Here is an 18,573-nt window from a genome sequence, read left to right as displayed (position 1 = left end):
GATCAAGGGCACCCTCTGCAAGTTTGGCACCAACACCAAGCGGTGTCGTAGCACCACTGGCAGGCAGCAATGCCATCCAGAGGGGCCTGGACAGGGTGGAGGGGTGGTGAGTCAAGGGGTTAAGTTAGAAGTTAACAAAGAATAAGGAAATTAATCGATACCAGGTGGGGATAACTGAAACAAGGTTGGGAATGACAGGTGATATATGTAGTATTGTAAGAGTGCAGGAGCAGTAAATACCACTGGCTTCTAAGAATGAGAGGAGGTTTGGACTGGCAGGCCAAAGAGCCCTACCAGCTTGACACAGGTGAAGAGTTTACCATGAGAAATATGTCTTACTTCCTCCCCAGAAGCCCACCGATCCAATTAAAGAGGACAATTGAGCAGCCATAATTGATATTCAGCGCTAATTATAATATTGGGGAGAGCTAATGTTTAGGTAATAAGCAAGGCAGAAACCATTCTAAAAACCATTTGAATATGTAAAACTTTTTTGGATAAATAGAGAGCAGGAGTTTGTGACTTTTTCACACATGCAGTGGGAAATGATTCCGCATGTGTCCAGCACTGTAATAAATGCTCCCTCTTTTCAACTTCAATTAGTCGAAGAGTTGTCCATACTTCAGTGGGGCTGTGCAAACCCCACGAAGTTCAACAAAGCAAAGTGCAGCGTCCTGTACCTGGATTGTGGCAATCCTAGACACAGCTACAGGCTGAGTGGAGATTGACGGCAGCCCTGAGAACTTGGGGGTGATGGTGGATGAAAACCTTCACATGACCCAGCCATGAGCACCCACAGCCCAGAAAGGCAATGGGATCCTGGGCTGAATCCAGAGCAGCGTGGGCAGCAGGGCAGGGGAGAGGATTCTGCCCCTCTGCTCTTGTGATATCCCAGCTGGAGTACTGAGAACAGTTCTGACGCCTCCAGCAATAAACATGGAACTGTTGTAGCAAGTGCAGAGGAGGCCAGGACATTGATAAGAGGGTGAAGCATCTCCCCCAGACAGGCTGAGAGAGCTGAGGCTGTTCAGCCTGGAAAAGAAGTCTCTCCTGTGTGGAGACCTCCTGGCAACCCTGCAGTATCTGAAGGGCCCTACAGGGATGCTGGAGAGGGAAGACTCTTCATCAGCAACTGCAGTGACAGGACAAAGTGTAACGGGTACAAACTGAAAGAAGGGAAATTTATATCAAATATTAGGAAGAAGTTCTTTCCTGGGAGGGTGGTGAGCCACTGGAACAGGTTGCCCAGGGAGTTGTGGGTGCCCCAACCCTGGCACTGTTTAAAGCCAGGCTGGACAAGGTCTTGAGCAATCTGATGTAGTGAGAGGTGTCTCTGCCCATGGCAGTGAGGCTGGGACTAGAGGATCCTGAAGGTCCCTTCCAACCCTTGGCATTCTATGACTCTAAGAAACTCCCCAGTCAAGCCATTTAAGTAACAATGCCTTGCCAGTCTCCCCCACCTGCCCATATATGTAACATTTAATGTATTTTCTGATCACAATTATTATCTGTGGATAATGAGGTAGTGACTGGCTACTGCTGGGGGAATACAATGGAGTATTTCAGCTGCAACAATAGCTAAATTGTGACAGTTGCTTCCTGTCACATTCTGTCCCTATTATTGCTGCTGTTCTGTGCAATTTACTCAAAAAATACCAACTGAAGCGTAGTAAGTACTTTATTGATAGAGTATTACACAGAGTTCAAAAACCACTAGACAGCTCAGAGCCTAGCCATGTATTTCCATGTGCGAAATTCAGATGAAATTTGTTGTTTATTTCAGTATGGAATCTTCACTTGCTAAAAGGAAAGAAAACACAAACATGGTTAAAACTATAGGCCATGCCCATGCAGAACAAAAACGTGCAAAGCAAAGTGGAATCAAAGCCTATCTTTATGTAAATTCCTTCTGGTCAGTATTTATGATTCCCACTTCTGTTTATTCAACAGAATTGTAATTCACAGCTCCGGGGTGATGGCAAACTTTTAAGTTTACTCAGTAGTAAAAGACAAGTTTTCTGAACTAACAAGTCAAATGAGCCCAGAAAAAGCTACCACTGCAGGTATGTCCATCTTTATGGAACAATCTTCAGCAACTGTACTGCACATAATGAGAGTTTAACAACTGCTTTTCTGAAAAAATAAACAGACAAAACCCATTGCTGGGAACAAGAGACCTGTCACCCTTGTGTCATTTTAAACAGATTAAACATTCTAAAGCAATAATCAAGAAAATTTCTTTTCTAGGTGGCCTGGCAACATTACAGCACAGCCTCTACCTCCAAAATACAGAAAGTTTCATCTAACTAGAGAACATCAAAAAGATCATTTTTTTTTTTTTAGTCCGTGACCAATAGAGATGATGTATTTAAGAAGCCAAAAAGCTTTATCTCCAGTAAATCATACACAAAACATATTTTAATTTCTGTATCTGTAGTTAATTTAATTATAGTTAATTTAGTTTAATTTAATTTAATTATAGTTTAGTTTAATTTAGTTTAATTTAATTTAATTATAGTTAATTTAATTATATTTGTTCAACACTAGTTTTGTTTAGAACAACACAAACATCACTCTTTTGTATGGAAAGATTTACAGAGAGTGTATCTGCACCAAGAACAGGCTGAGTTGTTAATCAATTTTCTTTAAATTCTTCTTAGTTTTAAGTATACCTAAAAACCCTAGGTGAAACAAAGCTAGAGAGTACATTCCTCTGTATGACAGAAGGGAAGGAACCCCGTTAGACTCGTACAGGGAACACAAGAAATAATCCTAAAGACAAGGGAAACAATGCTGCAGCAGGAATACTACAGGTGGAAGGGAATGAGAACACAAGCAGCAGTATTAGTTGCAAGTGATGCCCTCCAGCACACCCTCTTCATGTGAGAGATAAAACAAACGCAGCTCTAACACTGCAAAATACAGAAAGACCAAGCTGACCTCTAACAATACACATGTGATGCCACTTCAAAGTCTCAAGTTGCAATTATGTACCATTGCCTATGCCCTACATGCAGTCATATTTGTGAGGTTCCTACACTGCATGGAACAAAGGGCTTGCACATCCAGATGAAAAAGGGACGTGCCACCACAGGTGATATATAGATTCAGTTATTCCTCACAGAATAACCAGCATCTTTTAGCAGTTTGTTTCCTTGGCGGAAATTCAGCCATTTAACAAGTCCTGACTGTTGCAAAAGTGTTAAGTCTTGCTCTGACAAACTTGTCAAAATGCAGATATAATAAAACAGCATGCTATTTACTCCTCACATGGCCCTAACCCCCGCCTCCAGAGATTAGCTGCAGGCCCCAGTTTCTCTTAAGAGCACTGCGGTGGAACACCAGTCCTGCAGCCTAATGCCTGCAACACAGCGTGGTATGAATACGCTAAACCGAGGAACTACCTTCTGCAAGCTCCTTTGCAATTCGCTCCAGTTCTGCACGTTTCTTTTTCTCCTCCGCCTCTACTCTTCTCTCTTCTTCAGCAATCGGCTTCAGGTAGTCTGCCACCAACACAATCCCTTTAAAACACAACTTCCCGAACCCCCGGCGGAAAGCTCCGCTCCTGCGGGCTCGGTCAGAAAGGAGCAAAAGCCAGTTTTGCTCCTTTTTGCCACATTTCATAGGGATCTGTGGTTTCACACCGGCAGGGTCGTCCCGGCAGGGCCGTGGCCGGGCCGGGGGAGGGAAATGGCGGCCGGGACATTTCAAGGTGCCCTTGCGCGGCGGGCTCGGGGGAGCGGCCGCCCGGGACGCTGCACTCACCGTATCGCTTCTTGCCGTAGATCATCCCCACGAGCAGCGCCGAGTACCGGGTGAACTGCGGGAGGCAGAGACAAGGACGCGCCCTTCGCTCAGCCCACAGGCACAGCCCGCGGCCCGCCGTCCCACGCCCCGGCCCGCCGGCCCGGGCGGCCCTCCCCGCGCCCCCAGGACAGCCCGGGCAATCCCCCCAGCGCCCTCACCTTTATGAGCGGGGACACCTGCACCGGCGGGATCATCCTGGCGGCGGCGGCGGCGGTGCGAACTGAGCGCAGCGGCAGGAAGAGGCGGGGAGCAGCCGTGACCGGGAAGCCAAACGCGGTGCTGTGCTCTGCTTCCCGCGTGTCGGCGAGTCCGTCACTCAAAGAGCTCCGGCAGCGCACGGGCCGCCGCGTCTGCGCCACAAGGAGGGGCTGAGGGAGCTGTGGCTGTGCAGCCTGTGAGAAGGATCGAGGGGAGCTCATCGACGTTTTTCAATGATAAATGCACACAGACTGAACGGCAGGAAGTTCCTTTTAAATGGAACAAAAGATAACCACTCTTTCTTTTATTTTTTTTTTTTTTAAACTCATAAGGGTAATTGGACATTAAACCCTGCTGAGCCCTTTGAAAACAGATTCTGGAAATATTTTTTCACTGTCAGGATGGTCAGGTATTGGTATAGGTTGGCCAGGGAGCTGGTGGAGTCAGCATCCAGAGGTGTTCAAAAGGCAGGAGGATCTGGTGCGGGTCATGCAGTTTAGTGGTCTGGGGGTTGCAGTGGCACTGCTGGGTGAACAGCTGGACTGGCTGATCTTAAACGTCTCTTACAACTTCAGTGATTCCATCATTAAGTGGTTATGGTGTCTCTGTGCAGATGCTCAGTCTGACTGGACAAAGACCTCTGCAACCAACCCATCTAGCCTACCCTGCTTTGAACTGGAGGGTTGGACTAGATGCTCCTCAGAGGCTCCTCCCATGACATCTGTTCTATGATTTTGTAATTACTGTACTTCACTTACATTTTCATAGATACAAAACCCTGTGGTCATTAGAAATTCTAACAACTACCTACAGTTATATTTGGGAATGATCTCCTACTTGAGAATGACACAATTCAAATTAATGAAGTTTGTTTCTCAGGAACTTAAAATGATGAGCTCTCTTTATACAAAGTCTCCTATCATGTTTGTCCTCAGGTTTAGGTTCTGAGATATTACCAAATTTGGGTTGAATAATGCTACCTTAACCACAAGCAAAAATAAAACGGTTCATTCTGCAGAACTAACTACTTATTTGTAAGTGGGATCAACAAAAAAAAACCCCACTAACAAACCAACCCAAAAAAAGCCAAGCAAACCAAACCAACCAACCAACCAACCAACCAACCAAAAACATGCACACACAGAAAAAAAAAAAACAAAAAACCAAAAAAGGCGCATTACTGAGCTAATACAGTGCCTTGTAATAATTATACACTGCTTTATACAAATCATCCTTATAAACACTGAAATGAAACTCCTTTGCTAGATTCAGTTTTTGGGTTTCATTCTCTTCAGGTACCATGAGAAGTAGAATGATCCTGTCTTTACATCAGATAAAAAACATTTCCGTATTTTGTAAAAAAAAAATCACAAAACTGCTGAGGCTGGAAGGGACCTTGGTGATCTTGTAGGAAAAACCCATCTAACATAACTTTAATTACAGACATTGGCCTTAAAGTTCACCTACAGAGAAAAAATAAATGGCTTGAAGTTCTGTTACTTCACTGATTGCAATTTATTACAAATACACATATTCACTACTTACTATGTGTCTGCTGCACATTAGAAACAAAACCATACAGAACCAAAAGTGCTTTTATTAAGTATCAGAAAAACTGCTATACACAACACAATGGAAGTCATTTAACCACAACTAGGTATAAATCCCCTTGAATAGCTGAACATACTCTTCACGAGAAGTATGTAGCATTCACAATGACATACTCGGTATCAAGGTGCTTCAAAACAAAAGCACAAGTGCTTTCAAGACTGATCTCAACTGAAACAAGATATTTGTTCTTCACCTATAATTTCTTCAGGCATGTTTTGCCACTTTTTTTTTTTCATGATGAACAACAGAATTCCCCAAATGCCTTTAATTATGGCATTAAAGTTGTCAGGCACTAAGTAAATGAAGACACAAATTAATTGCTTTGCCAAAAGGAAATGTAATGGGTTCTAGGGCAGCCAGAGTTTAAATTATTTGAAAAGCACAATAATTATCCAGCTGCATGTGAGTGTAAAAAAAAAAATTTAAAAAAAAATTCAACATTATCATGGACAGCAACTTCTATGGGTTAGTTTCTTATGCTGTCTTCCTGAGACTCAGAAATCTGTGGGAACCCTTAGTTGTCCACAACTCAGGAGAAAGCTCAACTCCCTTACCTGATGTGGAATTCTCACACATTGCAGTCTCATAATCTCCATGAATATGACACCATGCATGCTGGATAACAGAAGGATGTTCCATTGCCAGACAAAAAACAGACACAAAAAGCCTGAGAAATTAAAACACTTCAGGCAAGCTTCTGCAGAACAGAAAAAACCTTACATCTATTCACAGAAATGTGTTCCGTCAGAAAATATCAATGCTAGTTGAAACTTGGATGCAAAACCACATGAATCCTCATTTGTTACACCCTTTTTAAAAAAGAATAGATACGGCCAAAGAACTTGTGTTCAGATGCCTTGGAAGACTGCTATCACAATTGGAACTCCCATCTCAATTCACACAGAGACACTCAAACACAGTTAGATTTCCAACTGCTATCCCCTGTTTGTGACTATGCAGAACACACCATTGAAAAAAACCATTAAAAAATTTAACATTGAAAAAAAAAACCAAACAGTAACTTGTATGCACACGTTCTACTGTGATGTACCATTCAGAAATTCAGATGTCTCCGTGTTTTCCATGCCTCACATTCTCTTTCATAGAAGCTCAACCAACTTCTGTGTTTGGCTGCCACTTTCCGGGGTATCTGCACACTTCTTAATTGGTCACTGCTGCAGTTACGTGTCAAGCAGTGTTTTTTTCTATAAGGCAATCCTAAAAGAAGGGGAACACGCTTTTCTTTGCATCCCCTCTTTATCCAATATTTTCAATAGCAGATTTTGGAGAAAGGGTCTTGAGCAGCTTAAACATAAATATGCCCGAGTTATGGTCAATACAGGCTTTGGTTTACATCAATATAATCCACACACGAATATAATGCAAGTCAGAGGAGCTGAAGTTGATCTCATCACTTCACATGCACTGTGCAGAAATTCAGGACAGCATTTCATTTGGAGACAAACATGCCTCCTCTTCTTCTAACAATACAACCTTCCGTCTGGAGAGAGACATCACAGACTTTATGGCAGTTAAAGAAATTCTAACAAAAATGCGCAAAGCAAGAAAAGCAAATGGGATTACAATCTGCATAAGATGGAAAATTGCTGTGCTAAATTCACTTAACAAGCAAGTTAGAAAGAAGGCCCCCAGGCTTACGCAAGGGTAAAGAGCCAGCTTGGCAAACATGAAGGCATGCTCCTTACCACCATATCTAGCAAAGGCATGCAAAGTTTCCTCTTCATTGAGAAGGGCTGTAGTCCATATTGCAAACTGAAATATGCTGGCAAAGAAAGTGATAACGCAGCTGACCTGAATGGCTTCTATTTCGTTATGAGACTTTTCTGCAAATTCACTGGTCAGCTGGTAAGCTAGTGGAAGCCCACCAATGAAAGCCAATGAAAGTATGTTGAGCAGTCCCATTAACCGGGTAGCTTTTGTTACATAAAGGAAAAGAGAGTGATGGACAAACCACAGGAGACCAATTGTAACAAATGAGCCAAAGTAAGCAAGGTAATTTGGCCCATATTCACTTAAAGCTTCAAGAAGACTGCCATGGAACTTCTCCTCAACTTCTCTGGGGTCAGGAACATTGTCTTCGCTGTGGAGAGAAAAATTACTTTACTTTGCATATTATTGTTATAAAAACACATCTGGATCAAGACTGAATTATGCTGCTTTACTTTGAGAAAGTAGTGAACAACAGGAATCCACCCTGTACTTCTCTAATAATTTAGCAACAGTGTTTCAAATAACAGCTCTGCAAATAAATTATATATAAAAGGAAATCTGAAAGCAGGTTGGCATTCCTTGGGGTTAATAAAGTTTATACAGTGACTAAACAGCTTTTATTGGCAAAAAGCTTTCATCTGAAAACAAAACTAAGCAAAAAAAGGAAGCCTTGTTCTTCAATACTCTACATCCCAACATGTATTATGTACACTGACGATCATTACTGCTGGAATGTGGGTGTTAGGAGTGTCTTTGGTTTGTGCTCTTTGTCCTTCCAGAAATTCATACTTTAAAGTAACCATTGCAGATTTTGGAAGTCAAACGCAATGTTTGATTAATTTTATTTCCTCAAATGTTACATACAGACAAAAGTTTATATATTTAACAAGACGAAGTGTAAGAACCAGCACAAAGCCTTACCATATATCCAAAATGAGCAGGGTTGCTACAATGGCATAGACTCCATCACTGAATGCTTCTACTCTTTCCTTACTCAGAGGCTCACTGAGGTAAAAAGTGAAGGTTTCTAAGCTATGATGTTCCTCCTCTTCACTTCTCTGACCTGGAAACAAATCCAGAGGCTTAATCATTAAAAGAAGTATAAAATAAGGTAGTTCAGCAACCTACTGTGACCTCCTTTTTTCCCCATCTGCCTAAACTTTTCTTTAGATAAATGATGCCAGTCATCCACACATGTCAGTCACTCTGCTTTTTTTGGCATATGTGCCTCTCCCTTAAATTTATGTTTCTTTCAAGACAAGTGCTTCAGGAACAAAAAAAATAAAAGAAAGCTCTTTCCTCTAAACTGTATGGCAAACCCATTTCCACCACATGAATAATGACTCAAAGCTGTAATTGAACAAATCAAATCGGATACTGTCCTTCAGGAAGCCCTAATACCTGTAGGGTCTCTATGACAGCTTGGAGAACTTAAACTACACAGTAGTAAAAACCTGTCTTGGAAAAAAACAATGGGGGCTGAACTGGGATACTGAATGACCTCACTTAAAATAATTCAAGCCTTTTGTCAAAAGGCATAGCTTTTATAGGAAATGTCAAACACATCTCTAAAGAGTGAACTCAGAAGCACCTAGCTGGGCAAAACCCACTGCTTCAGGCATACATATAAAAGGTTAAGGTTCCACAGGAATGCAAAGCAGGTGTAATCACAAGAAATTCAATAAAGCAGTATTTCAGCCATCTGACAGGGTGAGAGGTAGAGACGTGACCTGACTGCAAAACACAGTGGCCCCATCACAATAAGCTTATTTGGACAATATTTGTATGTATTTATTCTCAGGCTCTAAGTGTCTGGCTTCATCCATTCAGAGCATTTCTGCCTCCCTGTTATTGCTGCCATGTGGGGGAGGGAAGAGTATGCTCCCATTTGCACTGGAAACAGATAGACTTGTCTGAACAGCAGCAGTAGAAGTACAAAGGTGTTATTCTTCTGACCCAGCTTGGGAGCGTCAGTTCCAAAGACATTATCTGTTCAGTGGTTTTGTGGTACCTCTCAGAGGAACACTGCACCTTTCAGCCAAGCAGGTTGCATGATATCTCCTGCAATGGCAACCTCTTTCTAGCAGGATTTAAGAGCAGCTCAGGTTGCTATGGTTGCGCAATTATTACTCCTGACACACCAGGAGAAAGCACATGAGGGAAGGAAGTATGGGTTTAGAGTAACTTAAGACATGTGTGAAGACAGCACACTCTTTATATGACAGCAGTTAGATTAATGAGATGCAACACCCTGAACAGTTAACTATTGTGAGGAAGTTTGATTTACAGGTGCAGTGCTTGCCTGTTTGAAAATGTGTGACTATTTAGCATTGCAGGGAATAAAGTGATAAAGGCATAGATCTTGCTTCCTTATGTTCTTCCATCTCCGTGCTCCCTCTTGAGGACGGAAAAGGGATAGATGGCCGGCAGCCGTCGTTCATATACTTAGGTGTGTCTGCATGCACTCGCATTATCAGGACAAACGAGAAAAGTTTTGCACTGGGAAATGATCTTTAAAAGTTTTGTGCCTTACACAAATCTCATCACAATTATGGGAAACTAGGGGGCAAAGGAGACACTGTTTAGAAGCACATCAATAAACCCTAAAATCACTATGTTATGAGACTGAAAATGAAAGCAGAACTGAAATTACTTCATTCTGGGTTGTCTGCATAACATGCTGACAACCTAATCTGAACATATGCCTAGTAATTTTGTTACTTACCAAGAATTTTATTTTTACACCATGTAATTAATCGAGTGAGATGCGGAAAAACGATTACAAGTCCAAGAAGTACATAAGACTGTTGGAGAAGAAAATTAATAGTTTAAATATAATTATCAAAATATAAACCTTCCAGATTTAATATGAAACTGTAACTCTCAATCTTAGAACTAGTACCATTGAGAAAAAGAAATCTTGGCTTTCAAAAAGAAAAAGGCTAAGTTGAAATGCTCATTCACTGCCTGAATAATGCATGTGGAACCAAATACTGCTTTTTCCTAGCTAATTTAATACCAGTAATGAAGTAAACTAAAACAAGTAGGGAAATAATTCTGCTGACAAAAAGTGCAGGAATAACTACTTTGGAAGTTGAAGAATTATCCCACATAATCCTTATGGGCTCTTCCTATTCATGATACTCTAAGATTCTACTATTTGTGTCACAAAAACACATTGGTGGGTCCTAAGTGGTTCACAGGCTTTGCAGAGGACTAAGCACAGGAGCAACTTGGAGAGTAATTTCACCATTTTTAACATTAAAAACAAACAACCAAACTACAGTGAACGGAGTGAGGAAGAGGAAAACATATTTTCAGAAAAACACAGGCCTTTTACTGTTTGGACTCATAACTGCTCCTTTCATCAAGAGCAACGTGATTTCTCACAGACTTAAGATTCCACAGGAATTGGCAGCATTTAAATAATCCCTTTATCAAAATTCAGTTAAATCCATCTTTTCCTAAAGAGCAAGAGGAATGGAAGCTCAGCATACACTCAAAAACTAGATTTCAGTTCCGAGTAGGGGTTCCAGAAAAGAGTTAAAGCTATTAATAAGTAGGAGCAACTCACTGACATGAAATAAAGACAGAAGAGAAAAAGGCCATGTAAAAGCAGTCCTTATCCAAAACTATTTGTTTTGAGATGCAGGTGGGCTAACTGGTCTCCCTTCTCTGTTTGCTCTTACACCCTAAGTTAGTGCAGCAATTGCATTCCCTTTTCTTCAGTTCGTGCAATGTGGTGTTCATTTCATATAAGCTTCCATATTACCTCAGCTACTTCTGATGCACAAGGTACTAACGGAGAATTTAGAAGATCTGCTTAAAACAAACAAAAAAGCAGGCTCATGGATCAAGTTACAGGATGATATATGTGATTAAATAAATTCATTAATTAAATGCAAAAACCAATACCCTAGAACTAGCAATTGAGAAAGTGTGCATAATTAACACAGACATCACTATTGTCATACACAGTCCTAAAGACAGCTAATACAAACTGCTGCATCAAAGTTTTCTGTTAACTGAGAGAACTTACCAAAGGAATAAAGAAAAAAGAAAAGATGGCTGCTAAAAAGCATAAAATTGGTCCTCTTAGGATAATCTTTAAGATATGATGTTTATAGAAATTCTGATTTTCAGATTCCTGTATCTGCTGATTCAGTAAGTGTGGGTGATAGAATCCATATGCTACTATCACAGCCTGCAAGGAAAAGAGCATTACTGAACTTATTACGTATAAATATATGAAGGATATCAAACATAAGACATAGAACTATAAATCAACACATTCCAAAACACTTTCAAGCTTATTCTTCACTCCCATATGGAAAGTTGGTCTTAGAAACTCTGAGATTTGACAACACACTGCACGTGAAGATTTTAGTCTCCTCTGCAGAGTCTGTCATGACCTTTGATCCTTGTTGAAGAGGAATGAAGTCCTCTGTAATGAGGAACTGAAAGCAACAAAGCACTGCACCAGGAGGAAGAGTGCTGCTGGATTTGAGACTGAAAGCCTGTGTTCCTTCACCCACTACTGCATGGCTCAGAAAGACATCAGCAGGAAATCTCAATTGTTCTTTCCCCAAGGCATTTTTACAAAGAGTGGGAAAGGAATTCCATGAACATTGAGATCAGCAGATTTAGTTGCATAAAACAGCTTCACAGGACAGTGAGTTTTGTCTTACATACAGGTACTGTATTATCAAAATGGGCATAACTTTGAAGAAAAATCCTATACAGATAACATATTTAGCAATTTATGCCACTTGCTAAGAAGCTTAATTTCAGTTTTACACAAGAAAGTCTACGTAAAAGTGAAAATGTAAATGGATAGCTCCAATACCTGTATCAGGCCAATCACAACAGCACAGACACTGAACAGGAAGATGCCAAAAGGTACCCCTGGAAAGGAGGCCATTAAGGAAAACTGGAAAAAAATCAACAAGATCATATATTTAATTAAGAAGCAATGCAGGAATAACAGTAGAGAAATAGAAGCACTCTTCATACAATATTGAAAATATTCATAATTCTATATAGTAATTTGCATTTCATCATAATTCCATTAAATGCTATTTCCAGCGACAAATACATGCAGGCATCCCTGGAGAGATGGTTTTGCTCTGACATTGACAGTGCTAAACCTTAGCCACTCCAGCACTGTGTCTCCATAGTAATTACAGAATGGCTTGTACCTGAGGATAAAGCTTAACTGGTTTTGGTTGACATGATGTCATAGCTGTGAAAATTCATGATATCAGGATACCTTTTTGAATCTTTTCTTTTGTCTACCTCCATGGCTCCCTGTTGTATTAATTTCTGCAGCTTCTTTAGGGGAGGATAAAAAAGGAAAAAAAAAAAACAAAAAAAGGCAGGGTGTAGTGTTAAGGTAACATGGACAGCTTTCTAAAAATAATTTCAGCTTCAAGGCAAAATGAAAAGTATGTTCTCTTGCTGATAAAGATCATCTTACTGACCAGAGCCTTATTTTTTGCAGACTAAATGTAAGACAAATACATCCATATAGAAACAGGTGCCTGTCTTACACATACAACAGTCAAGATGCATCTTAAGCAACTGATTTGTTCTGTTAATATGATATTCCTATGCAAATGTTCTTTTGAGGTCATATGACCAAAAATTATGCAGATTTTTAACATAAACCCTCAGCTGCCAGAATCAACCTTGCAGAGCAAATCAGAAGGGATATCACAAACTTGAGTCTGAATTACAAAAGGAAAATATGCTGCCATATAATGAGGAGTTTGAAACACAGTTTTATTTATCTTACCAAAATTCTTATCAGATAATCTGGACCTTCTTCAATTTCTCTTTTAAAAGAAATCATGGGAAATTTTTTACCATGAGGGTGGTAGAACATCGGCATAGTTGCCCAGTCCCTGGAGACATACAAGGTGAGGTTGGATGGGGCTTTGAGAAACTACTTCTAGTTGAAGATGTTCCTGATCTTTGCAGAGGTTGGACGATAGGACTTTTAATCGCCCCTCCCACTCCAAACTATTTTCTATGATACTATCACTTTCCATAACTGTAATTTTTGTCTCTAGAATACCCATTTTCTGCCAGGTCTAAAACGTGAAGAATTTGAAAGTTATAAAACAGCTTCATGAATATTAAAGGAGCTACACTTAATTATGATAATGGACTCAGGGTTTATACTATACCAACACTCTCCTGGGTTTCTGAATACTTTGGCAAAGTCTTTCCAAATAAATGAAGAAACAAACAATGTAATTTAAACAAATGTCAGATTTTAGAAAGTTACTTACTGTGTATGGCAAGAAGGTTATGATCATCATACAAGCCTAAAACAGAAAAAAGCATTTTGAAACACTCTGTATTTTCTGAACACATCTTCAATGAGGACATTGCTTGCTTTGTATTTTACAAAGAGATCAAATGCTTGTGCTACATAATGAAAAATACCCACATTTCTGAAGTTGCTGAGTTTTGACTACAACAAATGGCTGCTTTTGTACACATCTTCCATGTTCTCTAAGCAAATTGTACAAGCTTATTGTAGAAAACACTACTGTTTTCTGTGTCTACCAATACCCCAAGCAAAAGTTTTGCTATGGTTCTTAAGAGACTTCTTTCTAAAGTAGCAATGCTAAATATACCACACCTTCTAAACAGTTGTTTCTGATTTGTCAAGAACATTAATAGCTGATCATAAATATTTTGCATCTAAAAAAGCCAAATTAAAAAACCCAACCCAACAAATAAAAGCATAAAGAAACGCATTGCTTTGAAAGCTACATTAGGTAAGAATTAGATGCCTTAGGCTATTCTTCAAAAATAATTTCCTCTAGTTTTATCTCATGGAGCTCCAACAGTGCTTTTATTACCAAAATTAAAATAACTGTGTGGTTGCATACTTTCAGAGAACAGAGTTTAAAACAACATTGCAAAATACTCAATTCCCCCAGATGAACTTCAGACTAACCTGCTGCAGAGCTTCTTTTGGTTAACAGTAAAACATTTGCAAGTTAAAAGCAAGTTATTTATCAATCAGTCACAGTGAAACTAAAGATCCTTGTATTTTCCTGACTTGGAAATATGTCAGAGTTACGCTATTTAAAGTAGAAACTTTTGGCTGTTCACAGACACACTTAAGTGACCTGAATCTGCTTGTTAACCATCAAGCTTGTTTGACAAGACTCACCAGATTTAGAAGAGCCAGGACATCATCTATATGTTCTATCACCTGAAACAACCTGTCAAGGCAAGGCAAAGTAAGGTTATCATGAACAAGCCAACTCACAAAATATATTTTACAACACTACATATAAATTGTACATTTATGATAGTATGGGGGAACGCAATTTCCTTTGCCCCAGAATTAATACAAGTATTCCAGGTGCCACCAAAACTCAGGTAGCTCAAATATGAAAGTAGAAAAATCTTAAAAGTGAGATACAATGAAGTTCAATCATGGAGCAGTTATTAAGAGCCTGTTTTCTATCTGAATGGCAGAGTATTTTCAAAATTTTAAGGCTTAGAATAATTTCTCCTGAAGAGACAGCACACAAAGAAAAAGCTTTCCTTGCAAGTGTCCACAGCTTTTGTTAATGAAACTCCTCATTCACAAAACTGTCACTTAGAATGAACAGGATCCATCACCCTCCACAAAACCCTGAAACTACCTCAGCATTTACTTATACGAGCAAAGAAAAGCACTGGAGTAAAGGAATGGATGTGAGGTATCAGCTTCAAATACTGAATTACAGGTTGCATGCCTTTATTGGAATGCAGCCATTCCACTTTCATAGTGACATTTGTAAATTTCAAATTTCAAACAAAAACTGCCCTGGTTCCAGTATGACACCTGTGTGCCAGTTTCTTTTTAACCACCAAGACATGGCAGGTGGGACTGTCCACAGCTCTATGAAGTACAGAATCTGTAAGATTACAATTGACTTTGTGACAGCTACTGCTGAGGACAGAGATGAGTTTTAGGCCAGCTGTACTGTATCAGTTCCTTTGTTGTAGAGCATGCAAGTTACAAATTCAGGTTTTTTCAGCAAAATCAGAAGTCTAATTCTATCTAGCCTTCAAGGTAAGATGAAAAGTGACTCTAAAAGATATATAATGCTTGTTTTTCTCTGTATGATTATGGCAGTGGTGTAAGAGTAGCTTTTCACTGCTAAGGGTAGCATTTCTTTACAATGATTTTCTATTATTATTCAACAAAAGACAATTCAGAAGTCTGGCAGCAAGACAGAAATACATCAGAGACATGGTTATCTCCTGCACTTTCTAGCTTTTCACTTTAAATTTAAATGTTCCTACCTTACATGAGCTGCCCATGCCACTGTGACTATTAAAAAGGTCATCAAGTAGACTGCAATTTTTGCTAGAAGAAGTTGCTGAACACTTTCACCTAATTTCTGAAACAGAAAGTGACACCCAAGGAAACAAAATATAAATGCTATGTTACAAAATTATTACCAAAATCTGAAAAAGAGATGCACAGTAATGAAATGTATTTTTGGAAAATGCCTCCCAAGAATGCAGTTCCCATTCAACAATCTCATTAGTACATTGCAGAGAAAACCGTTTATTATGAACTTGTTAAGTAGGTTGAAATATGGCATTTGATGTATCAACACATCTCATCAATCTGTAAATGGGCTTCCCAATGCTCTATTCACCTTGTTACTCATTTATGCATTTTCTTATCACTGTTACTATAATAATGCATTTCAGAGGACTGGACACAATATGCCTCTTTTACTTTCACAGCACTGACTTCCATAGTAGAAGCATCGCAGATGTTTCGTGTGAAGATTGTTAAAAAGGAGAAACGAGAGGGCTTAACCTCAGCAAATTTTGCAAACACCACTACAATGGCTTAAACAGACTCATACAGTATATTTGCTGCATTACAGATCTTATCTGAGCTTCCTAAACTAAGATTTACATCTATTTAAGAGTAGCAAAATAAATAATGACAAAAGAAAAAACCTGTAAACTTTCTCAAATTATTGTTTCCTAAAATTCCTGGGTATTGTCAGGATGAATTTATTTTCTGTAGTCTTATTTTTCCACCTTTGTTTATTCAAATTACATTTATTGTGAACCTGACTTTAAAACCAGCTTTCAGATTGTGCTATATAAGTGGCTTCTCTCAGTGATGGTTTATTGCCAAGAAGACCAAATCCTTGCTGAAAGTTGTTTTGGTCAGATAGGCAATTCATTTCCCATAGAAAAGTAACTAGTTATAATCTATGGCCTACAACAGGCTCATTCAGGTTGTATGTCACAACATCTGCATCTAACACAAATCTTAAGCTAAAAGTTACACGCCCGAAGTTCACCAGCTCCCCGCCCTACGTGAAATTTGTGTTAGGTTTTATGTTGCTTAATGGCTTCTGCTTTTGAAAACCTTTAACTCGAAATGAAGAGGGTGTGCTAAACGAGGATGTTACACCTACTTGCAAGGACACAAGAAACAATAAACGGCAAGCGATACCTGGTCAGGATGTATTTTTGTGTGAGCCACCGGCAAAATCTGAAATAACAAGATGTTGATTAGCACATGACGTTCTTTTCCTTGTTGAGCACTTCCCTAAAACCACACAACCTTCAGGTGCCAGCGGATCGCGTGGCCAGGAGCAGCTCTGGAAGTCTCAGCCGCTCCCGGGCCGTGGCCCGGCCCGCCACGGCCGGCACCGGCGGCCGCGGTCCCGCGGGGGCGCCGGGCGGGCCGGAGAGGCACGGGCGCGATCCGGGAAGCCGTGACCAGCCGCGGCAGCCCCCGGCTGCTCCCTCCCTCCCTGCCGGGCACTCACCATCACGGTGGCGATGATGGACAGCAGCGCGTCGCTGTAGGCCAGCAGCCGGTGCGATGTCTGCGTGCTGCCGCCCGGCTCCGGCCCCAGCCCCGGGCCGCGCTCCCGCGCCGCAGCCCGCGGAGCCGACATGGCCCCGCTGCGCTCGGCGGCGGCGGGGGCGGCGCTTCCCCTCGCCCTCAGAGGGGAGGGAGCCGCCCGCGGCCCCTGTCGGGGGCGGAAGGCTGCTCTCGGAAGCGGTGCGGTAGATGTGGTCGCGACGCTGGCCGCCCAGCGGCTGAAGCAGCAATCCCGCCTTTAAAAGGCGTTCCAGTTCACTTCTCCGTTTTCCATATCAACATCTTGAATCCAGTGACACTGACGGCGTGTTCTACACAAGACAGGTCAGGAAACATCAACAGAAGAGGCAAAGGAAAGCATCACTCTTACAGGAGCAATTCCTCAAACAAATGCCGTTTTTAAAATGGGAGCAGCATGTCAGCAGTTGAGGGAGGTGATCCTGTCCCTCTCCTCAGCCCTGGTGAGGCACATCTGGAGTGCTGCGTCCAAACCTGAGCCTCTCATCACAAGAGAGACATGGAGCTCCTGGAGCAGGTCCAGTGGAGGGCAAAGATGATGAGAGGACTGGAGCATCTCTCTCACCAGGAAGAGCTGAAGGAGGTGGGCCTGTTCAGCCTTGAGAAGAGGCGACTGAGAGGGGAACCTCAGGAGTGTCTATAGTTATCTAATGGGCTGGTGCCACGACGGTGGACATTGGCTCTTCTCTGTGATGCCAAGCAATAAGATGAGAGAAAAGCAGAAAAGCTTTTCTGCACCTGAGTATGACGAAGAGCTTCTTTACTGTGTGGGTGATCACAAACAGGAGCAGTGTGCCCAGAGAGATTGCTGGGTCTCCCTCAGTGAAGATACTCAAGAACCATCTGGATGCAATCCTGTTCCGTGGGGTCTAGAGCTTGAGCAGGGAGGTTGGACCAAATGACCTGATGAGATTGCTGAGATTCCTTCCAACACTAGCCATTTTGTGATTCTGTGACCTTGTGAAATAAAGACCTGTGGAACTACAGGCCAGTCACTCCCACCTCTGTGCCTGGTGAAATCCCCATGGAAATTATAGTAAGGCATATGGAAAATAAGGAGGTGGTTAGTCACAGCCCATGTGGCTTCATTAAGGGCAAACCATGCTTGCCAAGCGTGGCGGCCTTCTGCAATGGGGGTATAGATGTGATTGTTGAGGGGAGAGCTGACATCATCTTCATGGTCTTGTGCAAAGCATTTGCACCCAATGACTTGGGTTGGAAGGGACATTAAAGATTGACTGTTCCAACCCCCCCTGCAGTGGGCAGGGACGCCTTTTACTAGACCAAATGCTCAGAGCCCCATCCAACCTGGCCATGAACACTTCAGGGAT

General features: G+C 41.3%; 2 protein-coding genes across 3 annotated transcripts; both read right to left on the bottom strand.

Annotated features, from left to right (window-relative positions):
• Positions 1-1,660: 1,660 nt before the first annotated feature.
• Positions 1,661-4,125, bottom strand: ATP5ME (ATP synthase membrane subunit e). The gene is made up of 4 exons (XM_084225133.1): positions 3,966-4,125; positions 3,766-3,820; positions 3,405-3,503; positions 1,661-1,800 (listed from the first exon to the last, which is right to left on the bottom strand). Exons 1-4 carry the CDS (start codon positions 3,999-4,001, stop codon positions 1,775-1,777), a joined length of 216 nt encoding a protein of 71 aa, XP_084081259.1. The 5' UTR covers positions 4,002-4,125; the 3' UTR covers positions 1,661-1,774.
• A 1,393-nt stretch (positions 4,126-5,518) lies between these two features.
• TMEM175 (transmembrane protein 175) lies at positions 5,519-17,371 on the bottom strand. Of its 2 annotated transcripts, XM_084225350.1 has the most exons (10): positions 17,166-17,371; positions 16,847-16,885; positions 15,664-15,761; positions 14,537-14,588; positions 13,641-13,676; positions 12,194-12,277; positions 11,387-11,551; positions 10,073-10,151; positions 8,269-8,410; positions 5,520-7,717 (listed from the first exon to the last, which is right to left on the bottom strand). In XM_084225350.1, exons 1-10 carry the CDS (start codon positions 17,295-17,297, stop codon positions 7,054-7,056), a joined length of 1,491 nt encoding a protein of 496 aa, XP_084081476.1. In that variant the 5' UTR covers positions 17,298-17,371; the 3' UTR covers positions 5,520-7,053. The 2 variants fall into 2 exon arrangements, with proteins under 2 accessions (XP_084081477.1, XP_084081476.1); XM_084225351.1 differs by lacking the exon at positions 12,194-12,277 and having other exon boundaries at positions 5,519-7,717.
• Between the last annotated feature and the right edge of the window lie 1,202 nt (positions 17,372-18,573).

Source organism: Fringilla coelebs (assembly GCF_963513975.1).
Source record: "Fringilla coelebs genome assembly, chromosome: Z".
Classification (NCBI taxonomy): Eukaryota; Metazoa; Chordata; class Aves; order Passeriformes; family Fringillidae; genus Fringilla; species Fringilla coelebs.
Note: the sequence above shows the minus strand (reverse complement) of the source record. Positions and strands in the feature narration are given on the sequence as shown.